This window comes from Cryptotermes secundus, unplaced genomic scaffold (assembly GCF_002891405.2).
Source record: "Cryptotermes secundus unplaced genomic scaffold, Csec_1.0 scaffold230, whole genome shotgun sequence".
In the NCBI taxonomy this organism is placed as follows: Eukaryota; Metazoa; Arthropoda; class Insecta; order Blattodea; family Kalotermitidae; genus Cryptotermes; species Cryptotermes secundus.
Genome location: NW_019722429.1, coordinates 592,322 through 612,732, shown reverse-complemented (window position 1 = coordinate 612,732; position 20,411 = coordinate 592,322). Strand labels below are relative to the sequence as shown.

The 20,411-nt window shown below is 42.5% G+C and overlaps 1 protein-coding gene across 3 annotated transcripts in view; it reads right to left on the bottom strand.

Moving 5' to 3' along the window:
- Positions 1 to 20,411, bottom strand: part of LOC111861334 (ribosomal protein S6 kinase alpha-5) — a 465,639-nt gene that overhangs the window by 94,711 nt on the left and 350,517 nt on the right. For all 3 annotated transcript variants that reach the window (XM_023845812.2, XM_023845813.2, XM_023845811.2), the window contains exon 3: positions 3,562 to 3,780. In XM_023845812.2, coding sequence (XP_023701580.1) covers positions 3,562 to 3,780 — 219 coding nt within the window. The remainder of the gene's footprint in view (positions 1 to 3,561; positions 3,781 to 20,411) is intronic.

Sequence of the window (20,411 nt, the reverse complement as noted above, 5' to 3'; positions counted from 1 at the left end):
CAGCTATGGGGAGCAACAAGGTCACGAGGCAATGCTACCGTAACACCGACAATATTTAATAACCGGATCAGATAGTATGAGCTGGAATTTTAAAAGGGGACACAGGTGTCGGGCCTGTTCATTTTTCCCAGAAATGTTTCCCAAGCTCTGACAGTTCTGTCTTATCAAACACGCCCTTCTTTCGGACTCTTGTACATGTTTATACACTTCCTTGAGGATCCCTCTGCACTGAAGAAATAAGCATGCATTCTCACTCGCAGATAAAGTGAAAATAACCTTACAGTACAGAATGTAACATATATATATGTACGCATTACGTAATCCCTTACCTTCTTGCGGTGCAACCTTTTATCACAAACGGGGCTCTGGAAACCGGGTTATGGCCGTTAAGTGTAGGAGGGATGCAGCTATATGTGTATGTATATATCAGAGAGATATCACCGGGGAAGATTCTGATATATCGAAACCTGATAGCAACGGCGAAATGAACGATTGAGAAGCCTAGTGTTTTTAAATTTTAAACTACGTGCAGTGTAGCAGCTACGTCAGAGTATACACCTGATGAGGGCCATTTACAGCCGAAACCAGTAGTGTAGAAGAAAGCAAGACGAAAGAACTACAATAAATTAAGACGGAGTTTATGTCATATATTCAGTTTTCTAGCTTTCGTCTCAAATTATTTAATGCATTTACAGTTGCAAATAAGAATTTCAGTTAAGTCGACTCTGAATCCGGTAACCAACCGAGGATCTGAATGTGAGATGTCATTTCAATTTGGACTAAAGGACGGACGACTGCAAAACGTCTCCTGCAGACACGTAATTGTCAAGTACGACTATTTACCTTTCAGATATATAAATTAAAACTCCTTGATTGGTCACGTTATAGCCGAGATAGCGTAGTCGGTATAGCGACTGGCTACTGGCTGGACGATCGTGGGTTCGGAGTTCGAGTCCCGGTAGGGTCAGGAATTTTCTCTTGTCCTCAGCGTCCAGACCGGTTCGGGGCCCACCCAGCCTCGTATCCAATGGGTAAAGGGGGCTCTTTCCCCGGGGGTAAAGCGGCCGAGGCATGAAGCTAACCACTCACCTCCAACTAGTGCCGAGGTCAAGAAAACGAGGATCTATAGATCCACTCCCCCATACGCCTTAATGGCGTAGTGCTTAATTAGTTGAGCACAGGGACAACTTTACCTTATAGGAAGCAACAACCTGCAATAAATTATGGGGTCGTGTTACAGACATCAGTTTGAGAATTGGCTTCCATCAGTACCACAGAGCATGACAGCGTCTGCAACATTTGGACATGCACAGTAACTACAGCCGAGGGAAAGTTTTACTGAATAAATTATCTGCACAACCAGTACATCATTTACGGTTACAATGACCAGCATTGCACGGCTGCTGCTAACGAAACGATTTTCAATTCGCGCTACCTCAAAACCACCTGCAAAATGCGGAATGGCACTGGAACTGTGTGTGTTGTATCTCTCGGCGCGAATCAATGTACGCCCTTGACTTGAATACTACTTCCTGCTTCAGATCTGGGAAACATTGGCCGGTCAGTACGATCGCTGGAAAGTCGTCCTCTGAGCCTACAGCATGGGTAGACACTTCAAACTGTCGCTTTTTCTTATTCTGCTATTTGATAAAGCTCAGTTTTGTTGAGACTACGAGCGTCGAATTAGAATTGAAAAATGCGTCAAAATTACACATCTCGTACTGTAACGTGTATGTATAGAAGTTGGATCATCTGCTGATGTGTCTCTCCTTTTCTTGTGTGTTTTAAAAGCATAGTCAATTAAGGTTATAACACGTGGACTCATTTCCCAATTCCTGAAAACAAAATTGGGTCAAATTGCCTAATATAAGTGGCCTTGACCATAATTCATAAAAGAACTGATTAATGTGCGTATATATCAATTTGCGACCGCCTCTGTGGTCTAGTGATCAGAGTTCCTGGCTACAGATCCAGAGGTTCCGGGTTCGATTCCCGGAGTTACCAGATGTTCTGAGAAGTAGTGGGTCTGGAACGGGGTCCACTCAGCCTCGTGAGGATAATTGAGGAGCTATTTCAAGGAAATAGCGGCTCCGGTCTAGAAAACCAAGATTAACGGCCGTGGGGATCCGCTGCGCTGACCACGCGACACCCTCTATCCGCAATTGGCACTTACATGGCCGACAAACGGCGGTCGCTCGGTCGGTAGAGTTCGCTCGCGAACTAAAACCACGGAGTTTGTTTTGTTTTTGTCTTTGTAAGTACTTCCACGATCATCTTTGTGATGCCGTGGCCCATAGACAACTGTATGAGTCGTATAATTCCACAAGGTTTAAAGTGTCGGCTCCTGAAACACTGCATTATACGAGTATTTCTCAGGGCACTGAACACTACTGCGACGTCTCACTCGCTTGCTGCATGCGAGCTACTAACAAAAAATGCAGGTTACTTACTGCAATGATAAGAAGAGTTACGAACTCGAATTATGGTTACTACAGTTCAAGTAAATTGTAGTTTAACACAATTCGTATTTTTCCTCCCAGGAAAAACCAAACGCGAGCTGAAATCAATGTAATCTGGCCATCTGACTGTTTGGAATATTGGCTTTCCGATGGGAATTTAGAATTTAAGCTACCTGCGACGAAGTGGGCCGAACATCTTTTACTACAATAAGGTTGGACTGCTCAATAAATAGATCTTCATACGAACAGCCGTTAGTACTGTATTAATATTTCAATGTGTCAAGTTATCACTCCTATCTTGAAAATGTTAACTTATCTTGCTTATTTACAGTTAACACCAATGGCGTACATTTACATAAGGCATACAGAACAAAGGAAAACAAGAAATATATTAAAATTTTGCAGGATTTGATGTTCTCACAGCGGTTGTTATGAAGAGCACTGACATCTGGGATATAACACCGCGTAGTCTGCTGAACGTCAACCGACGTTTCGGAGGAAAATGTCGCCTCTATTTTCAAGGTCGACCCAGAAGATGGGGCAATATATATTCCTCCGAAATGCCAGTTGACTTTCAACTAACTATACGGCGTTACATCGCACAAGATAGTAATATTTATTCAAATTTTGTTTCGATTACCCCAGGGGAAAGGACCGCTTTGTAATATGTGTAGATGGGAGGATAATATTTTAACGGAATTGATCAACGCATTGCCAGGAAACGGAATATCTACAGAGATAGGGATTAGCTGTATCGATTGGGCCCAACTGAGTAGCTTCTACCTGAGAACGGAGACAGAATCCAGTCTCCGAAACGTTGTGTTCTGATAGATAAAAAGGACGGTTTTTATATAAAGACAAGACGATGGATAATGCCCAGAAACATAATATTTGTAGTAATGTACCATCGTCACGTACTTTTAAATCTTGTGAACTGAGCTTGACTGCTATATTTTTTCTTTTACTGAAATTTCGTATGTAAACCGGTTACAAGTAAGCTTGGTAAACTGCAAAAAGAGAGTTGCTAGGATTTTTATTTGCTATATTATGGCGTACACCTTCCCAATCTTGTTTACTAAATGTTGCACTTTCTGGTACTCACCGAGAATAAGGTGTAGTTTGGCGTCAGTCTGGAAAGCGTAGTGGAGGGTGACGAGAAAAGGTGACTGGCGTACTGCCTCCAACACCTGACGCTCAGTTTTTGTGTGTTCGGTGGTCTTCTTCTTCTGAATAATACTAGCTTTGGTTAACACCTTCATGGCGTAGAGACGCCCGTGATCAACGCCACCCCTCTTCCGCACCAGGAACACTTTTCCATACGCTGAAAACAAACGAACACAATCACAGTTACCTCACACACCCACGAAATCTATGACTTGTACATGGAATGTTCTAAAATTCTAGTTTATTCACTTCAGTCTACATGTTTAGCCAGCCCTTACAGATACCTTCTCGAGTTCGTGTAGCAACATTTCTAACAGATGTGGCCTGTTATTCTGAAACACACGGGGATATTTTCAGCGGTTGTTCATTCATGCTTAAACATTACCAAACTACTGCTACAACGTTGTTAAAATAGTTCACATACTAGCCTTAATCTTATAAACCAGGCATGTCCGACTTCAAACAGATTGTGATCGACTTTTTAGTGACAAAACTGCCAGTGATCTGCCACCCCCTCCTATCGTCGTACCTCGCTTTAAGCAAAAGTATTGGTAAAAATAACACGACACATGACGTTTGTTGTAAAAGCAAGATACATTGAAAGTACAGACTTACCGTGTTCGCTAAGAACAGAAAAATAGTTTTTTTACTGTCTTTATTATTTGACTTCTGTATTACGTAGATACGTACCATTTCCATAAGTCAATAAAATATGTCCATAATTAATTATTTTTGGTTATTCTAAACACGCAAGAATTCATAATACAAGAACAGCGTCACAAGCCAAAACAGGGTCATAAATATGAGCCTCCGAGAGTTGTGATGTCCCATGAGTGAACTCGTACCACTAGTCCTTCTTCTGTGACGTGTACTTAGTTCGTCAAACCTATTATATACTACGGGACTGCGTTTGGTATATTTAATGCTAATAATAATTTTATATTATTAAAATACCTTTAAATAACAGAGGTAAATTCTGACTTGTGTTATTTTCTCGTGGGCTCCATCAAGTATGGGAACAAGGTTGGTATCTTCACTCAATGATGGGGACTGATGCGTCGTCATCAAAAAGTCAGTGAATTCTATTTTCATCATTATCCGTTACTGTTGCGCCGGCAGGAAACTCAAACGTATTTATACAGGGTTGTCTACAAAACGTACGGCGCACTCTGGGTCGAAAAGTAGATTAAATTTACGTAATGCCACTCCATTTTTATCTAATAAATTCCGTGCTTTATTCTGTAACTTCAGGTTTGATTAACTACTGTTTATCTTATCATTGCATTAAAGTACTTTTGGCTTCACGCCCTACTTCAGTTGCTGTTGCAGCTGTATTTCTGTTGTCATGCTGTTATGAGTGTATTCATGTTGCTATGGTTATACTTAACCATATATCATGTTTGTTTTGGTGCTTAACAAGAGAGTTCGTGATTTTTACAATTCATCTAATTATTCTTGGGTAATAACATGTACCGGCCCGGTCACAGTAGCCGCGCGGTCTAAGGCATGAACTGTCTTCACCCGCTGGACGCTGGGATCGTAGGTTCGAATCCCAATCAGGGCATGGATGTTTGGTGTGTGTGTGTTTATTCTGTGTTTGTGTTGCCCTGTGTTTAGGTAGAGGCCTTGCGATGGGCTGATCACTCGTCCAAGGAGTCCTACCGTCTGTGAAAAATGATTACGGAACTGAATAAGAGGCCTGGGCCCTGAATGGGCTGGAAGACCCATTGAAAAAAAAAAAAAGCAACATGTAGGAAGTGACGAACGAGTGCGGTGAGATCCGTACAGGATATTTCTGGGAACATCAAGATTGAGATACGAAGATAATATTAAAACTGACATTAGAGAAGTAGGCTGTGAGGGTTAGAAGTGAATGGCACAAGATAAGGACCGTGTTCAATGACGAAATTTGTATTAGCGGCGTTCAACATTCAGCAGTATGCATCACATACAGCGGAACTGAAAACGAAAGTCTCAACGAGTGATTGTTTCCCGTAATCAACTCAGTCACAACACATTTAAAACCAGGCTAATATTACCTCCGTGGTGAACAGCTCTTCTTTAGAAGCTTACATGGTGCACCTACTCAAGAAATTCAGCCTCTCCCCTTTATGAAACCTAAGGATTCATTTCGTGATCACAAGAGTCCGCCACTGAATCAGAAGAATCCTATGACCGTTCATACTCTGAATGGGAAAGCAACACCGGCGCCCGAAAATTGCGTTATTTTAACTATATTTGTCATAATTTGTAAAAGGATTGGTCCTATCCCAGTCTTGTAACTTGAACTGCTATTTTTCAATGCCCCCCCCCATGAGATAGCTAAGGGAAATGGGGGCGAAGTAAGCGCATGCTTGAAGGCCGCGCCATAGCTCAAGCGGTTAGTCGCTGGCTTCCCACCGTGGCGTCCCAGGTTCGATCCCGGGTCTTGTCAAGTGGGATTTGTGGTGGACAAAGTGGCGGTGGGGCAGGTTTTCTCAGAGTACTTCGGTTTCCCTGCCAATCTTCATTCCACAAATTGCTCCACAATCACCCTCACCTATCATCTGGGGCTGGTACAATAGGCCAGAAGTGGCCGCAGTGCAAGGGACTTGGTCCCACCCCAGTAGCAAACCTCTTAAGCGCATGCTTGTGCTCTATATGAGTAGATACGCGTCCATCCAATTCTCTGGATGCTGCCAAATTATAAGTGCAGCGTTCCAAATTACTGTTACTGTTTAATCTAACAGACTGCGGAAAGTACGGAGTCATTCTCTCGCTAGGAAACCCGACCATGCCTCGATAACCTCTTCACTCACCTATGAAAACTGACATGTTCTTATATCTTGCACCCTGCGATCACACATCTTCCGGCTCCTGCGTGTCGAGTCAAAACACTTCCGGTTGTCTTTAATTTTATCACCAATTTGTGAATGTAGGATTTTGTCGGTACACTTCCTTCACATTTTTAATCCTATATGCCCTCCGACATTGTTTAAATGAAGCCGTTCGGCAGTATTTACGAAAAATAAACATACGCTGTTTAGTTGAATGCATGTTTGCGGCACACGCAATCGCTCTGCACTGTCAAACGCCTGTTTGGCGGTCACCTCTCAACATCACGAGTACAGTCTACTTCGTTGAGGGGTGTGATTGTTCTGCTTTAATAGATGTAAGCTTCGTCATGTCAATTTTCATGGAGAACCATACAAAAATGAAAATGTATATTTGGGTTTCCTAACTAGAGAATCACACTGTTATAGCGGTGTTATGAAAAGTGAAGAATTTACAATTTTTCTATAGTGTTGCAAACGTATGAACTGACTACTCATCTGTGTCAAATAAATATGCACTTCAACTGAAATATTTGCTAGCCTTCCTGCCTCTTAGCGACTTCCCCACCCCGTTAAATATGACCATGAGAAGAAATCCACGTATCCGCCATCATTAGAATTCAGAGTTAGGACAACGTATCACGGACTTCCTCGCGCACCAAGGTAACTCCAGGGCCAACCACAGTCCTACCCGTCACGTTCAGCACAACGCAGTGTGCCAGGTATAATCCAATCAACAGTTTCACGTCCCGCTCCTTTAACATTCGTTTTAATATTATCCTCTCACCTATATCGGGGGCACGCGGTAGCGTAATTGGTTGAGGCACTATGCTACAAGCCGGAAAGTCGTGGGGTTCGAGTCCCGATGAGGTGGATTCTTTTTTAATGTACCTAATTCCTCCAGCCGCAGACTGGACTCAGACTCCGTAGACTCAGCCTCTAACAGAAACTAATACCAGGAATCGTCCTTTGGGGTAAAGGGCGGCCGGCGCGTAAGGCTGACCTTACCGCCATCTGTGTACCGATTGTCTAGAAAATGTGAGACCCTCAACGTCTCAGACCCTGTGGGCCTCCATGTCCTGTTACAAGGACAGCTTTATCTACCTTTTTTTTACCTCCCACCTACGCAGACCTCTCTCCGAAATGAGCTCTTCCTTTCAGACCTTTTGATTAAAATTTTCTACGAATGTCTTATCTCTCCAATACGTGCTACATGTCCCTCCCACCACGTTCTCCTAAACTGAAATACTTTCTGCCCATCCAACATACCACAATGATTATATTGCAGGAATGAAAGTTTTAAATTAATGTTGAAACTACTGGCACATTGAAGAAAGCAGTCTTCTGGGGTTTGGCACCGTGTATATGTGGTGTTAACCGACGTTTCGGAGGAACGTATCGCCTCCATCTTCAGGGTAGAAGAAAAAATATAAGAAATCTGCTGTCTGCAGTCTGCTTTTACCGGTTCTCACGGTCTCTTCGCTTGCAGATTTCTTATATTTTTTCTTCTACCCTGAAGATGGAGGCGATACGTTCCTCCGAAACGTCGGTTAACACCACATATACACGGTGCCAAACCCCAGAAGACTGCTTTCTTCAATGTGCCAGTAGTTNACCGCCGTGAAAGCCTCAAATCTTACATACTGGCACATTCTTTCTAAGGTCATCAGGTCAGTATTCACTGGAGATTATTCTGAGATATTAAACGGGTTTTCTAGCCTAAGCTAGGATACTGTACTGAAATAGGCCGTGACTTTACTTCTGATTATTTCGCGATTCACCACCAAAGTCCATCATAATACTGTCCTTTCGCCGTTATATTAATAGCTGATGGAACGCCTAGCTTCATTTCTGCATTTACAGCTACAAGATGACTCAATTTTACCGACAATCTCGTCTCCTCTGAACTTCGTCCTGTGTTTCGATACTAAGTGCTCAAGTACAAATTCCTACATTACAAACGCCATTAATGCTCGGAATGAGACAGGAACTGCAATGCCATGTGCTGTGGCCGTACTAAGGCACTAGTGGAAGACAATAAGCACGATCCGTGTACAGTTAACGACCGTTAGATTGGTAGCCCGCCTCGTTACGAGAGGTGAATGCCCACGTCTCGGATACCCGCATCAACACACACTCCTTTCCACTTTCGAAAACTGTACTTTTACTGAACGCTTTATGGGATTGTGAAAGTAATTGGCATGGCGTTGGGATCAGAAGAAGCGGTCGTGGTCTTTCAGACTTCAGGGAGGTAAACAAAGCCAGTACAACTATACCTGCTTAAGTGTCACTCCATAACTGCACACACAAGTCGTGAATCTAAGCGTTACGCATTTTCGTTCTTCGTCAAAAGAAACCGCTACTGGATCCTATTTTAAGCCAGTTATATGCAGTCCACACACACTGTATTTAATATCATGCTCCTATCTACGCCTCCCTTCAATCACGTGTAGGGGTTTGTGCGTGACTTACAAGACTCATTTTGGATTGGATTTATTGCATCTTATACATTCACAACTCGGGACTACAGCTAATACAGCGTTATCGCTGATTTACACACCCTAGTTCACCGTTACACACGCACTAGGATTCTCAGTCTTCACTAGTCGTATCCTGGCAACGGATTTATAAGTCTCGCTGTTACTTCAAATCATCAAAGCTTTTTGCACCGCTCACTTCATTTCCTGCCATTTCTTCTAAATCTTCTTCAACTGACATCTCCAGAACTTCACCAAATTCTTGGCAACAACTGACTCAAATGAACTCTTCTTCAGCCGAACTTTCTACACGTCTGCCAACAACTAACTGCTCCCTTTGAACGTCCCGTTACATAGCTTAGGGGAGGATTCCAAGCAAAACACTGTCTTCTATTTTCCCGTATTGTTTTAGGCGTGTTTACTGATCCGTTGCCTAGCAATGAGTATACACCTCACATTATGCATTTACCATATCCACCATGCAAGCTACAGGTCCCGCCCATTTCGCGCTCTTCTTTATGCTAATTATGTTCTCGCTCACTACATTATCATCATTAGTATTTATGAGATTGATATTTAGGCCATTCCAGTCCACTCCTTCCTTAGTCTTGGACTTCTCTGAAAAAAAAAACTCTAGAGGAGAATTTAAAAAGTGCTGGGTTAAAATATCCCCTTGTTTTAGCCCTCTGAATAAAAAATGTTTACTGGCTTCCCTCAGTTCGACATTTGTGGCAGCAGAAAAATCCAGTAACGAGGAGCTTCATCTTTTATACTTTGCGCCTGGAATTCATAGGACGACTACAAAGGATAATTATAAACGCATTGAGATATTTAAACATTACGAAACTGGTTACACTGAAATAACAAAACAAACTCCGTGGCTTTAGTCCGCAAGCGAACTATACCGACCGAGAGACCGCCGCTTGTCAACGAAGTTAGTGCCAACTTTAGCGGATAGAGGATGTCGCGTAGGCAACGCAACAAATCCCCACGGCCTTTAATTTCGGTTGTCTAGACCGGAGCCGCTACTTTTCCATTCAAATAGTTCCTCAACCCCGTTCCACACCCACTAATCCTGAAATAGGAATATGAAAATATAAGTTTGCTGAAAGAAAGTGAATGAAAAGAAATACTGGACATAGCGTGCTCATTAGTGCAGATTCTACGTCAGTGGTTTTAATGAACCTTGTACATTCTTTTCATTGAGACTGTTACTTCAGTCTGCATTTATTCTGTCATTATCATGAGAATTTTGGAGTAAAAAATAAATATATGAAATTTTAGTATATCAGTACGTAAATGAAAAATGATATTAAAAAGGAATCCAAAGAGATTGCGAGGATGTGAATTAGGTGAATTGCTGAGTGTAAAGGTCACTCTCAGGCTTGTGCAGCGATAGTTAAAACAAAAATGTGTTCCCTGAAGACAAGTCTTCTGAGCACTTCAATTAATATCGGCAGGGCCACAAAAGTACTTACACAGGTACCGTATACACTCGAACATTAGGCAACCCTATTTTTACAATAATAAATTAAATGGGGAAAAGTTTTTTTTATATATACAAAATTGAATGCATGATTTATTTAATCCGTCTTGCAGTGCATACACTCATTTAACTCCTTCTCTCCCTCGCAAATCATGGACTTAAATCAGTGCAACAGGACGCTAAAATATAACAAAATTGAATGTATCACTTAGAGATGAGGCTTACTTCTCCCAGTCAGCTTCATGTTTAATAAGGCGACCTCTATTGGGGTATTTGGGGGTGGGGGTGCTCGACTTATATTCGGGTAAATACGGTACGTCCCCTTCCCGTATGTACTTCTGCTGTAAGTCGAGACCAAAATCAGAAACCATGCGTGTAAACAGCATTGTGACATCCGTAAGCTCTAACCGATATCCCTTTGACCTTCTCCAATATGTAGCCTTGAAGCAGGTCACCTACGTAAGCAGTTTCCTCATCCAGAATCACTGCATTGTACGACACAAGCAGTTCGCTGCATTAACATTCAGCACCTACTGGTACAGACGAACCTTTAACTGACTGAAGGGCCGAATCCTAGCTCAAGCGGTTAGTCGCTGGCTTCCCACCGCGGAGGCCCAGGTTCGATCCCGGGTCTGGTCAAGTGGGATTTGTGGTGTACAAAGTGGCGCTGGGCCAGGTTCTCAGAGTATTTCGCTTTCCCCTGCCAATCTTCATTCCACCAATTGCTCCACAATCACCCTCACCTATCATCTGGGGCTGGAACAATAGGCCAGAAGTGGCCGGAGTACAAGGGACTTAGTCCCACCCCACTAGCAATAATAAAACTGACTGAAAAACTAACAGAGCAGGCACGGATTATTTAAACAACTAAACAGTTCTGACAAAGGAGCTCGCCACTTACTCGAACCTCAGCTACTTTAATTTCATTCGCTCTTTGAAATTAACTTCTAAATGTCCATCCTGGCACCCTCCTCTTTGTTGTATTCCATACAGAAAGAAAACCAAAGGATACATGTTCTCCTTCATATCAAGCATATTAGGAGCTCCTTGATTTCAATTTTTTTTCCTTGGCGCTACAGCCCCAGTGGGCCTAGGCCTATCTCCATGAACTTCTCCGTTCGCTTCGGTTTTTCTAGATCTTACACATTCGGTAGGACTCCTTGGGCGGGTGATCAGCTCGTCGCAAGGCCTCTACCTGTACACAAACACAGAAAAACGCACACACACAAACTAAACATCCATGCCCTGAGTGGGATTCAAACCCAGGATCCCCGTTTCCAAGCGAGCGAAGACAGTACATGCGGCGCGCCTCTGTGATCAGCTCCTGTTATATAATACATCCATTACTTTTGGTTTACTTCATCCTTGTCATGCCCCATTTCCTTGAGCAATTGGCTTGGATACCAAATACATTAAAAGTAATTGACCAAATTTAAAAAAAGAAAGTAAAGTTATCCCTGTAACAGGCCATGGAGGTCCATAGGGATGTGAGACGTCGAGGCTCTCACATTTTCTAGACAATCGGTTCAAGGATGGAGGTGAGGTCAGCCTCACGCGCTGGCCGCCTTTTCCTCCAAGGAATGTTCCTGGTACTCAATTCTGATAGTGGCTGAGTCAACCCCAGGGCCATAGTGCGACTGGAAGGATTAAGTCAATTGAAAAATCCAATGGCCTCATCGAGAAGGGAATCCGCGACCTTCCGGCTTGTAACAAAGTGCCTCAACCATCTACGCTACCGCGTGCCTCTAGTGGTTACTATGTATCAAACAAAATTCTTACATCGATGTGAATGTTACCGCGTTTACAAACGCCGGGTTTTAAAAAGAAGGCTATTTGATACGGTATAGAGATCTCTCTAACATCTTCAACGCTTATCTGAAACTTATTTGACGAAACAAAGGAAAACATAAATTCTACCTCTGCGCAGTGATCCGTAATGCGAATGGCTGTTGATCAAGATTCGGGAAAAGTGAAAGGTTTATCCGCTCAGCAGTCTGGAGGCAGATGGTCCACTTTAACATAAAGATCTGCACTTCCAAGCAAAAGCAGCAATATGTATACGTGAATACATAAATATAATCCCGAATTTGCTACTGCGTATGATACGTAATATAGAGAGGGATCCCCTACATACACGGTTAAATCATGTACATGGAAGTTAAAAGTTGTCCCTGTGCTTAACTAATTAAGACTACGCCGTGAAGACGTTTCGAGGGTGTATGTATAGAACCACATTTTATTGACTTCGGCACCAGTTAGTGGTGAGTGGTCAGCTTCACGCCCCTGCCGCTTTAGCCACGGGGAAAAAGTTCCCGGTACCCACTGAGTAGGAGGTTGGGTGGACCCCAGAGCCGGTCTAGTCGACATAGAGAAGTGAAAATTCTTGCCCCTACAGGTACTCGAGCTCCCGACTCCTTGGTCGTCCAGCCCGTAGCCAGTCGCTATACTCACTACGCTATCCCGGCTGATTTCTTTTAACATTTCTTCAATTTTGCATATTTGTTTTATGCAACGTGTCTTAACACCTTTCAAACGCCAACTGTAAGTTAGGATATAGAAAGTCATTGCTATTCTTATGTAACTAAGACATCACAAGAATTTTAGTTAGCAGTCCGTTCTCTCCATATTAATCTAAGTCTTTGTCACCATGGTATGGCGCGTCCTTAGGATGCGAACAAAGTTAGGCAACCAGATACTGAGTGTAGGTGCGAGTATATTGCGTAAGTAGTAGCAAAGAATAAACAAGGGGTGGGGAGAAGAGGTACTTACTTACTTACTCATGGAGCTGAGCCCTTCTGGAGGAGCCACCGATTCTGCGGCTACTAAAGAATTTCCCAGCATTTTATGGAACCCGAAAGTTCATTACCGTGTTCACAAGAGCCCTCCACTGGTCCCTATCCTGAGCTAGATCTATCCAATCCATACGATCCCATCCTATCCCTTTAAGATCCATTCTAATATTGTCCATCCACCTACGCCTTGGTCTTCCCTGTGGTCTCTTTCCTTCTGGCTTTCCCAATTATATCCTATACGCATTCCTCCTCTCCTCATTCTTGCTACATGACCTGCCCACCTCATCCTCCTTGACTTGATCATTCTAATTATACTTGGAGAAGAGTACAAGTTATGAAGCTCCTCATTATGCAGTTTTCTCCAACCTCCTATCACTTCATCTCTTTTCGGTCCAAATATTCTCNCACAGGGTTTGGCAAGTGGGTAGATTTTTGCAATGTCACAGGAAAGGTGATGGTGGGGGGGGGAAGAGGCAATGTGCTGGCAAGAAATCGTATGAGAGCCCCTGGTGAAGACTGAGAAAAAATACTGAAATATAACTTAAATATAGTCTGTGAATTGCATTAAAGTGAGCCACGGCAAGGTTCAACAGGGAGAAGTGAGAGTTTCTTAACCAGCTACTCAAGAATAATCTTGCCTCCAAGTAGTTGTAGTTCATGCGCTTAGCAGACAGCACTAATAACATTACATCTGAAAACAACCATTCGTTATAGTCTGGGCAGACTACCAGGAATGCCCTATAGTAGCATAGTGTACATGTTTGTACAACTTTCATTCATATTTCATTAAATACAGACTAGTGCAATTTTTATACCAGTCAGACAATAATGTGTTGTAAGCAGAGGAAATACAAGTTACGCCTCCGAACAGCTGGTGGAAATAAAATGAAATTCGTTTCATCCGGCTCTTAACACTTGATATAAATAATTACACGCTTCACGACTCCATATTTGTTTCATCATAAATGTTTAGTATTTTGCGCAATTAAGATTCCTAGAAAGATCGAACCCTTTTCAAGCCTGGAATCGAAATAACTTTGGCGATAGAAGACAGCTGGAGTACATGTACAAGAAAATAAATTAAATAAAATATAATCCTTTCAATTGAAACTTTCGGGATGACTTTGGACTCCACTGTCTGGTATTCTAAAGAACACGACGTTCCGGAAACTGGACCTGCTTCCGTCTTCAGGTAAGAGGATGGGAAACACCTACTCTGCTGGATTTGTTAGAAAAAGGTAGCCTCAATCACTGCACCTAGGGGTTTTCAGAACACAAGGCGATGTACGGAGTTCAAAAACTCAGTAATCCCAAGTGTTCTAGATCATCGTCAGAACGCTTTATAATTATCTTGAAACTTGTTTTCAAAACTTAATTTGTGAAGAATTTAACTGATACTTCTTGCTATGGGAAACTTGGCAGGCTATCAATAAAGTATCTGGCCGGAGATACAACAGGTCCTACGGTCAAATAAAAAAAATCCCTTGGAGATAAAATAGGGAACGAGACAGTATCTGCACGGCAGTGTCTCCTGTACTGTGGTGCAGGTCATGGAGTACGTATGTGTTTCTTTATTGCTAGTGGGGTGGGACTAAGTCCCTTGTACTGCGGCCACTTCTGGCCTATTGTACCAGCCCCAGATGATAGGAGAGGGTGACTGTGGAGCAATTGGTGAAATGGAGATTGGCAGGGGAAACCGAAGTACTCGGAGAAAACCTGCCCCAGCGCCACTTTGTCCACCACAAATCCCACTTGACCAGACCCGGTACGTATATGTTACTTCACAATGCGATATTGTTACTGTAAATGCCACTCCTTATCATCTTTGCTGAATTTTACGAACGGTACTTTTCGAGAACGCGTTTGATGCAGGTGAAATCAACATGTCTACCCAAGTCTTGGAGTTCTAGGAGAAACTGTTTTAACATCTGCAACCTCAACAGAAGTTTAATATGTTTAAATCTAATAAGGGCTAAACGCATGAAGCAGAGTAGTTTTTGAGTAGTCAAAGCTAGGTCAAGTTATCCAGAAACTCCTTCCCTTACATCGACTCCAAAGGTCCAGTACCATGTTCACAAATGTCACCTACTGGACACCATCCCGAGCCAATTGAATCCAAGCCACCAGTGTTTTTCAAGACATATTTTAATATTATTCTTCAATCTAACCTAGGCATTCAGGTTATAGGATAAATATTTTGTATGCATTACTCAAAATTCCATATATGCTACATGTTCGGTCCATCTCGTTATTCTTAAACACTTGGAGCCTGGAACAATTTTTATACATTTTAGTTCTATTATTATATAAAAGCAACATAGTTCTGTTAGTTGAAACACTACTGTAGTGAAGTAATAATAATAATAAGCCTGTACTTGCAAAGGTGGAAATGTCATGTGACTGAATTAGTACATTCGAGACCTCACGTCCCACCAGCTGATCGACAACTCCCAACAGTGGGGTGCGTCCAATCGGTTGAGAAACATTGAACTGCACGAAGGTAGCCAGAAACCTAAGCTTTCCTCTTGAATCTCTTCTAGTTGCGATTAGGCAGTGTGTGTGGCACTGTCAACAAGTCGCTCGAGTCCCGTTGTCTGGACCGCACCGCCCCCCATACATCTAGCAGCGCCGCAAGTTCAAAGCCCTCGCACTCACGAGAAGATGAACAGTGTTTAAGATGGACCACTGCAGACCCCGACACACGATAAGGGGGCGTTTTTATTCAAAAGCAGGGATTTCAGTGGAGCCAAAGCTACGCACTCAAATACCTCAGGAAGTCTCTGTACTGACGAAGTCACTGTTTACAGAGATGTTCCACAAGTGTTTCTTCATTTAGGTCTGTACAGACGATGTTTTTAATTAGTGAAATCCGATCAATAACAAAGTGCAAAATTTTTATTCCTATGAAGTCTGTTACTGAACATTTCATTGTTTTATTCTTAACAGATGCTACTATGGGAGTGAAGCCGACATCCCGCTAATTATAAAGCAAAATACAAAAGCAGGAGATAAAGAGCTTGAGAGGAACAAAGTAAGAAGGAACAATGAAGAAGATTAGGAAGGAAAGAAGACAGAAACACAAACGAAAAAGGAAAGAAACTAACACGATGAAGAAAAACAAACACAAAAAAGAAAGAAAGAAAGGGACAGACAAAGAAACCAGGTAAAAGAATTAAAGGAACAAAAAAAAAAAAAAAGAAAGAAAATAGGGTGGAAGAAAGAGAAGAGGAAAAAAGCAAACAGGGAAGGACCGGTTAACAGGACTTCCATTTCTTCATGAGCCTCTCTGGTTCCAAGAGTAATTTTCTAATTCAGGGGCGCTGCTCTCTCGGACCCGGTACCTTCTGCATCGGGCTTTAGCTCCATGCGCAGATTTACTGGGCAACGGACAGGAAGTTGTATAAGGACAGGACGCTTGTACACGATATGGGTTTTCTCACGAGTCACTTTCCAGCCTTGGCATTGATAATAACGTCCTGTTAATTAAGTGAGACAATTGTAAGGTAAAGGAACCCTTCTGACCACTTATGTATTCACTGAATACATTTTCAGGGCACTGTCCATTGTAATATAAATAACATGTTATTATCTACTGTGGAAACGAAGTACTAATATTCTGAGGAATGGTGTTCGGTTGTCTATAACATGTTCATGATCAATTATGCAGTACAGAACCATGCCAGAATATGCCATGCGTCTGCTCGCAGTGCTAAACCTGGGCCACAGCTAAAGACGTCATGACAACGCAATGAATGTGCTCCTATTATACTGGCCCCAATTTTGTGACCATTTTTATATTATAAATACTCTTGAACATGAAACTAATGTTATAATAATAAAACAAATTAAAATAATTTCCGCCAATTTTAAACGGATATCACAGCATATATATATATATACAGATTACACAAGAGGCGGTTCCTGTCTTTCAATGGTTTCATATACTGACTAATTTTATGACAATTAAAATGACAAAAATTATCCAGAGCCATACTCAATTGTACATTTTTTTTTTTTATTTTTGATGGCGATAAAACAAATTGTATTAATATGGATCCATTTTAAAAAACAATTCAATAACTAAGACCGAATTCTGGGCCGCGCCATAGCTCAAGCGATTAGTCGCTGGCTTCCCACCGCGGCGGTCCGTGTTCAAACCCGGGTCTGGTCAAGTGGGATTTGTGGTGGACAAAGTGGCGCTGGGGTAGGTTTCCTCCGAGTACTTCGGTTTCCCCTGCCAATCTTCATTCCACCAAATTCTCCATCATCATAATCACCCGGGGCAGGTACAATAGGCCAATCAGTGGCCGCCGTGCCGAGTGGACCCAACTGGACTCCAGCCCCCCACTAAGCGAATTAAAAAAAAAAAAAACTGAATTCTTGTACGTACGCTTGATGATGGCCTCTTGAAGGCCATCGCAAAATAAACGAATGGTGATAACAATAGTATCGACTTGTCTCTGTTTACATTCGTAGATATTATTGTTATGTAGGCGGCCCATTTGAAATACCATCACACACAACAGGATGCAAAACTGGGAGTAAAGTAAAGTAAAGTAAAGTAAAGTAAAGTAACGGTACCCCTGTAACAGGCCGCGGAAGCCCATAGGGTTGTGAGATGTTGAGGTTCCCACATTTTCTAGACAGTCGGCTCATAGATAGCGGTAAGGTTGTCAGCCCTAAGCCCCAGCCGCCCTTTAACCCTAAAAATATTTCTGGTACTCATTTCAGTTAGAGGCTGAGTGGACCCCAGGGCCATTGTGCGGCTGGAAGGACTGGGTCAATTGAAAACAATTCCAATGACCTCATCGGGACCTGAACCCACGACATTCCGGATTGTAGCCAGGGAGACGGAAAACAACTCTCTCCCTGCAAGGTCATTCTTGAGCAGGTGATATGTACAGCTGGAACCAAGAAATTCCCTCTCTTCGGAGCAAAAGTGGCGGAGAGGGAGTTTTTGTCCGAAGTGTTGTGACCACATAACCCAGATGATCACAATATCCTCGCCGCTACGACAAACTCAGACATCATATAGCATCATGGAAGGAACAAAGATCAATTCAGGGGAGTTGCGTGTGTCATTCGCTGCTATCACGCCTCAACTTCTGTCTGCAATTGCAAATTTGCACGCCACCAAATCTATCTCCGCTGAGAAACTTGGTATCGGACTTTCAAAATATCCATTGAACAGTAATAAGCATCGTCCGTAAACACGTAACAGCTTCGAAAGGTAAACACTGGTGGTGCGTATCTACATCAACAATTGTTCTTTGAAATATACAATTGTAATCATGTGAACTGAACTTTAATATCAATTCCATGCACACTACCTTACTTGCAGCGAGCAGCTTGCAACTGTCGCCTTAGCACAGAGGCAGCTTCCTCTACAACACAGTACGAAACATTCAGGCGTCCGGAAACCGGAATTTCTCTGTTCCCACAGTAACCGGTTATGTACCCGAAGACCGCGATTGGATTTCCGACAGGGACAGGAAATTTTCTGTTCATTATCGCGTGCAGACAAACTCAGGCGTCCACCCTGTCTCTTGGTATGTAATGACGAATATTTAACCGGAGGTAAAGCGTAAACCTGATCACTCGCTTCCGTCTTTAGGCGCGTCCACATTACCCGTGCTCGTGCTCGCCAGGCTTTTACTTGTGCTCGTAAATCTTCGTCCATACTACTTCAGTTTCTCGCCAGGCTTCGGCGCGTGAGGATCGGTATATTTACTCGTGGTGTGTATAGGCTGTAGTCGTATTTTAATTTACTGACTATAGTTTTTAATTAAAAATTAAAAATTTGCTTGTCTCGTGACTTGTCATATCGTCCACATTACTCACGAGCATAGCGAGTCACACGAGCACGAGTAATGTGGACACGCCTTAATGCGAAGGCGAAGAATGTACGTAGTTAAAACTCCACTTCTCCATACACCTTCATGACGTGGTGCTTAAGCATAAAGTCCAACTTTGTCTTTTCTAATTTTAGTACAAGTAACCTACATAAAAGGCTACCTAAGCAAGAACGGGATCTGAAATCCATCAGAGGAACCGTATTACCTCAGTGATCGGCTTGAACAGTTTGAAGAGAACTACTAAAATAGATGAATTTGTTGTTAAATTATTTAATGTTGATTTTTACGTTAACTAGGAGAGTAATTACAAATAATGAGTTGCCTCTAAATTGATGTGATATTAGTCAAAGCACTAAATAGGTGGGCAAACAAATCCATTTCCGCTTTTCCCTGATCGTGATATGCGAATCAAAATACTTTTGCATGCGAAAGCTTCATCGCGGCCTTGTGACGTCATACCCACATACACAATATTGTATATGCAAAGGTTTACCGCAGAGATTCTCGGATATGCAGAAAATTCTAGCGCTCCTTTCGACGTGGACGGTCGGACAGCCACTACCCTAAACAGTGCACGGAGAGTTGATGGGTGGGGAATGCGGAGGACAGAAGAATTATCTCATTGAATTATTTCATCATATTCCCGCGTTCTTGCTGCAAGAAGTCGTAGAAAGGAAAAACGGTTTACTGGCCGAGTGGAATTCCATGCAGGCCTTTGATATTCTAGTGGCGTGTCGCAAGGCTGGACGCACGGCACCCGTTCGAGAAGACTTGCTGGTATCCATTTGACTCTCTGTCCCACACACACACACAAAACAACGCGGAGCCAGTATATACAAGCTGACCTTTGTAAAAGTTACCCTACATTCGTTTTGTAACGAATGATGCTTCATTCGAAGTACTGCGAATTAAAATAGAATGCTGGAAGAATTCACATGGATGTGACCCTACATGTCTCCTATCAGGTGAGATATCACATGCACACAAAGCAAAATACGAATGCCCCACACTCAGGGAACACACTGCCCCTTAGGAAATTCTATTATACAACTTTTTTTTTTTTTACGCAAGACATTTCGAGGTCTGCTTTGTCGAAAATTTCGTGCGTTGGAGATTTTCTAAAACCTGTCGCAAAAATTCCGGATGTTACTACATTTATTTTCCTTAAGTAATCTGCTGTCATGTGTCACGATTTGAAAAAAAAAAAAAAAAGTTGAAATTTCGGGTTCCATAGACAAGGGAATGGGTTTCCTGAATGAGCCACTATCAGCTTCACAAGGAAAGCTGTGCTCCATGGAATTAAAAACGTCCCAGTCGACTGCATGAGACTTGGATAAATATATGCAGCAAACATATTTTAGGCCT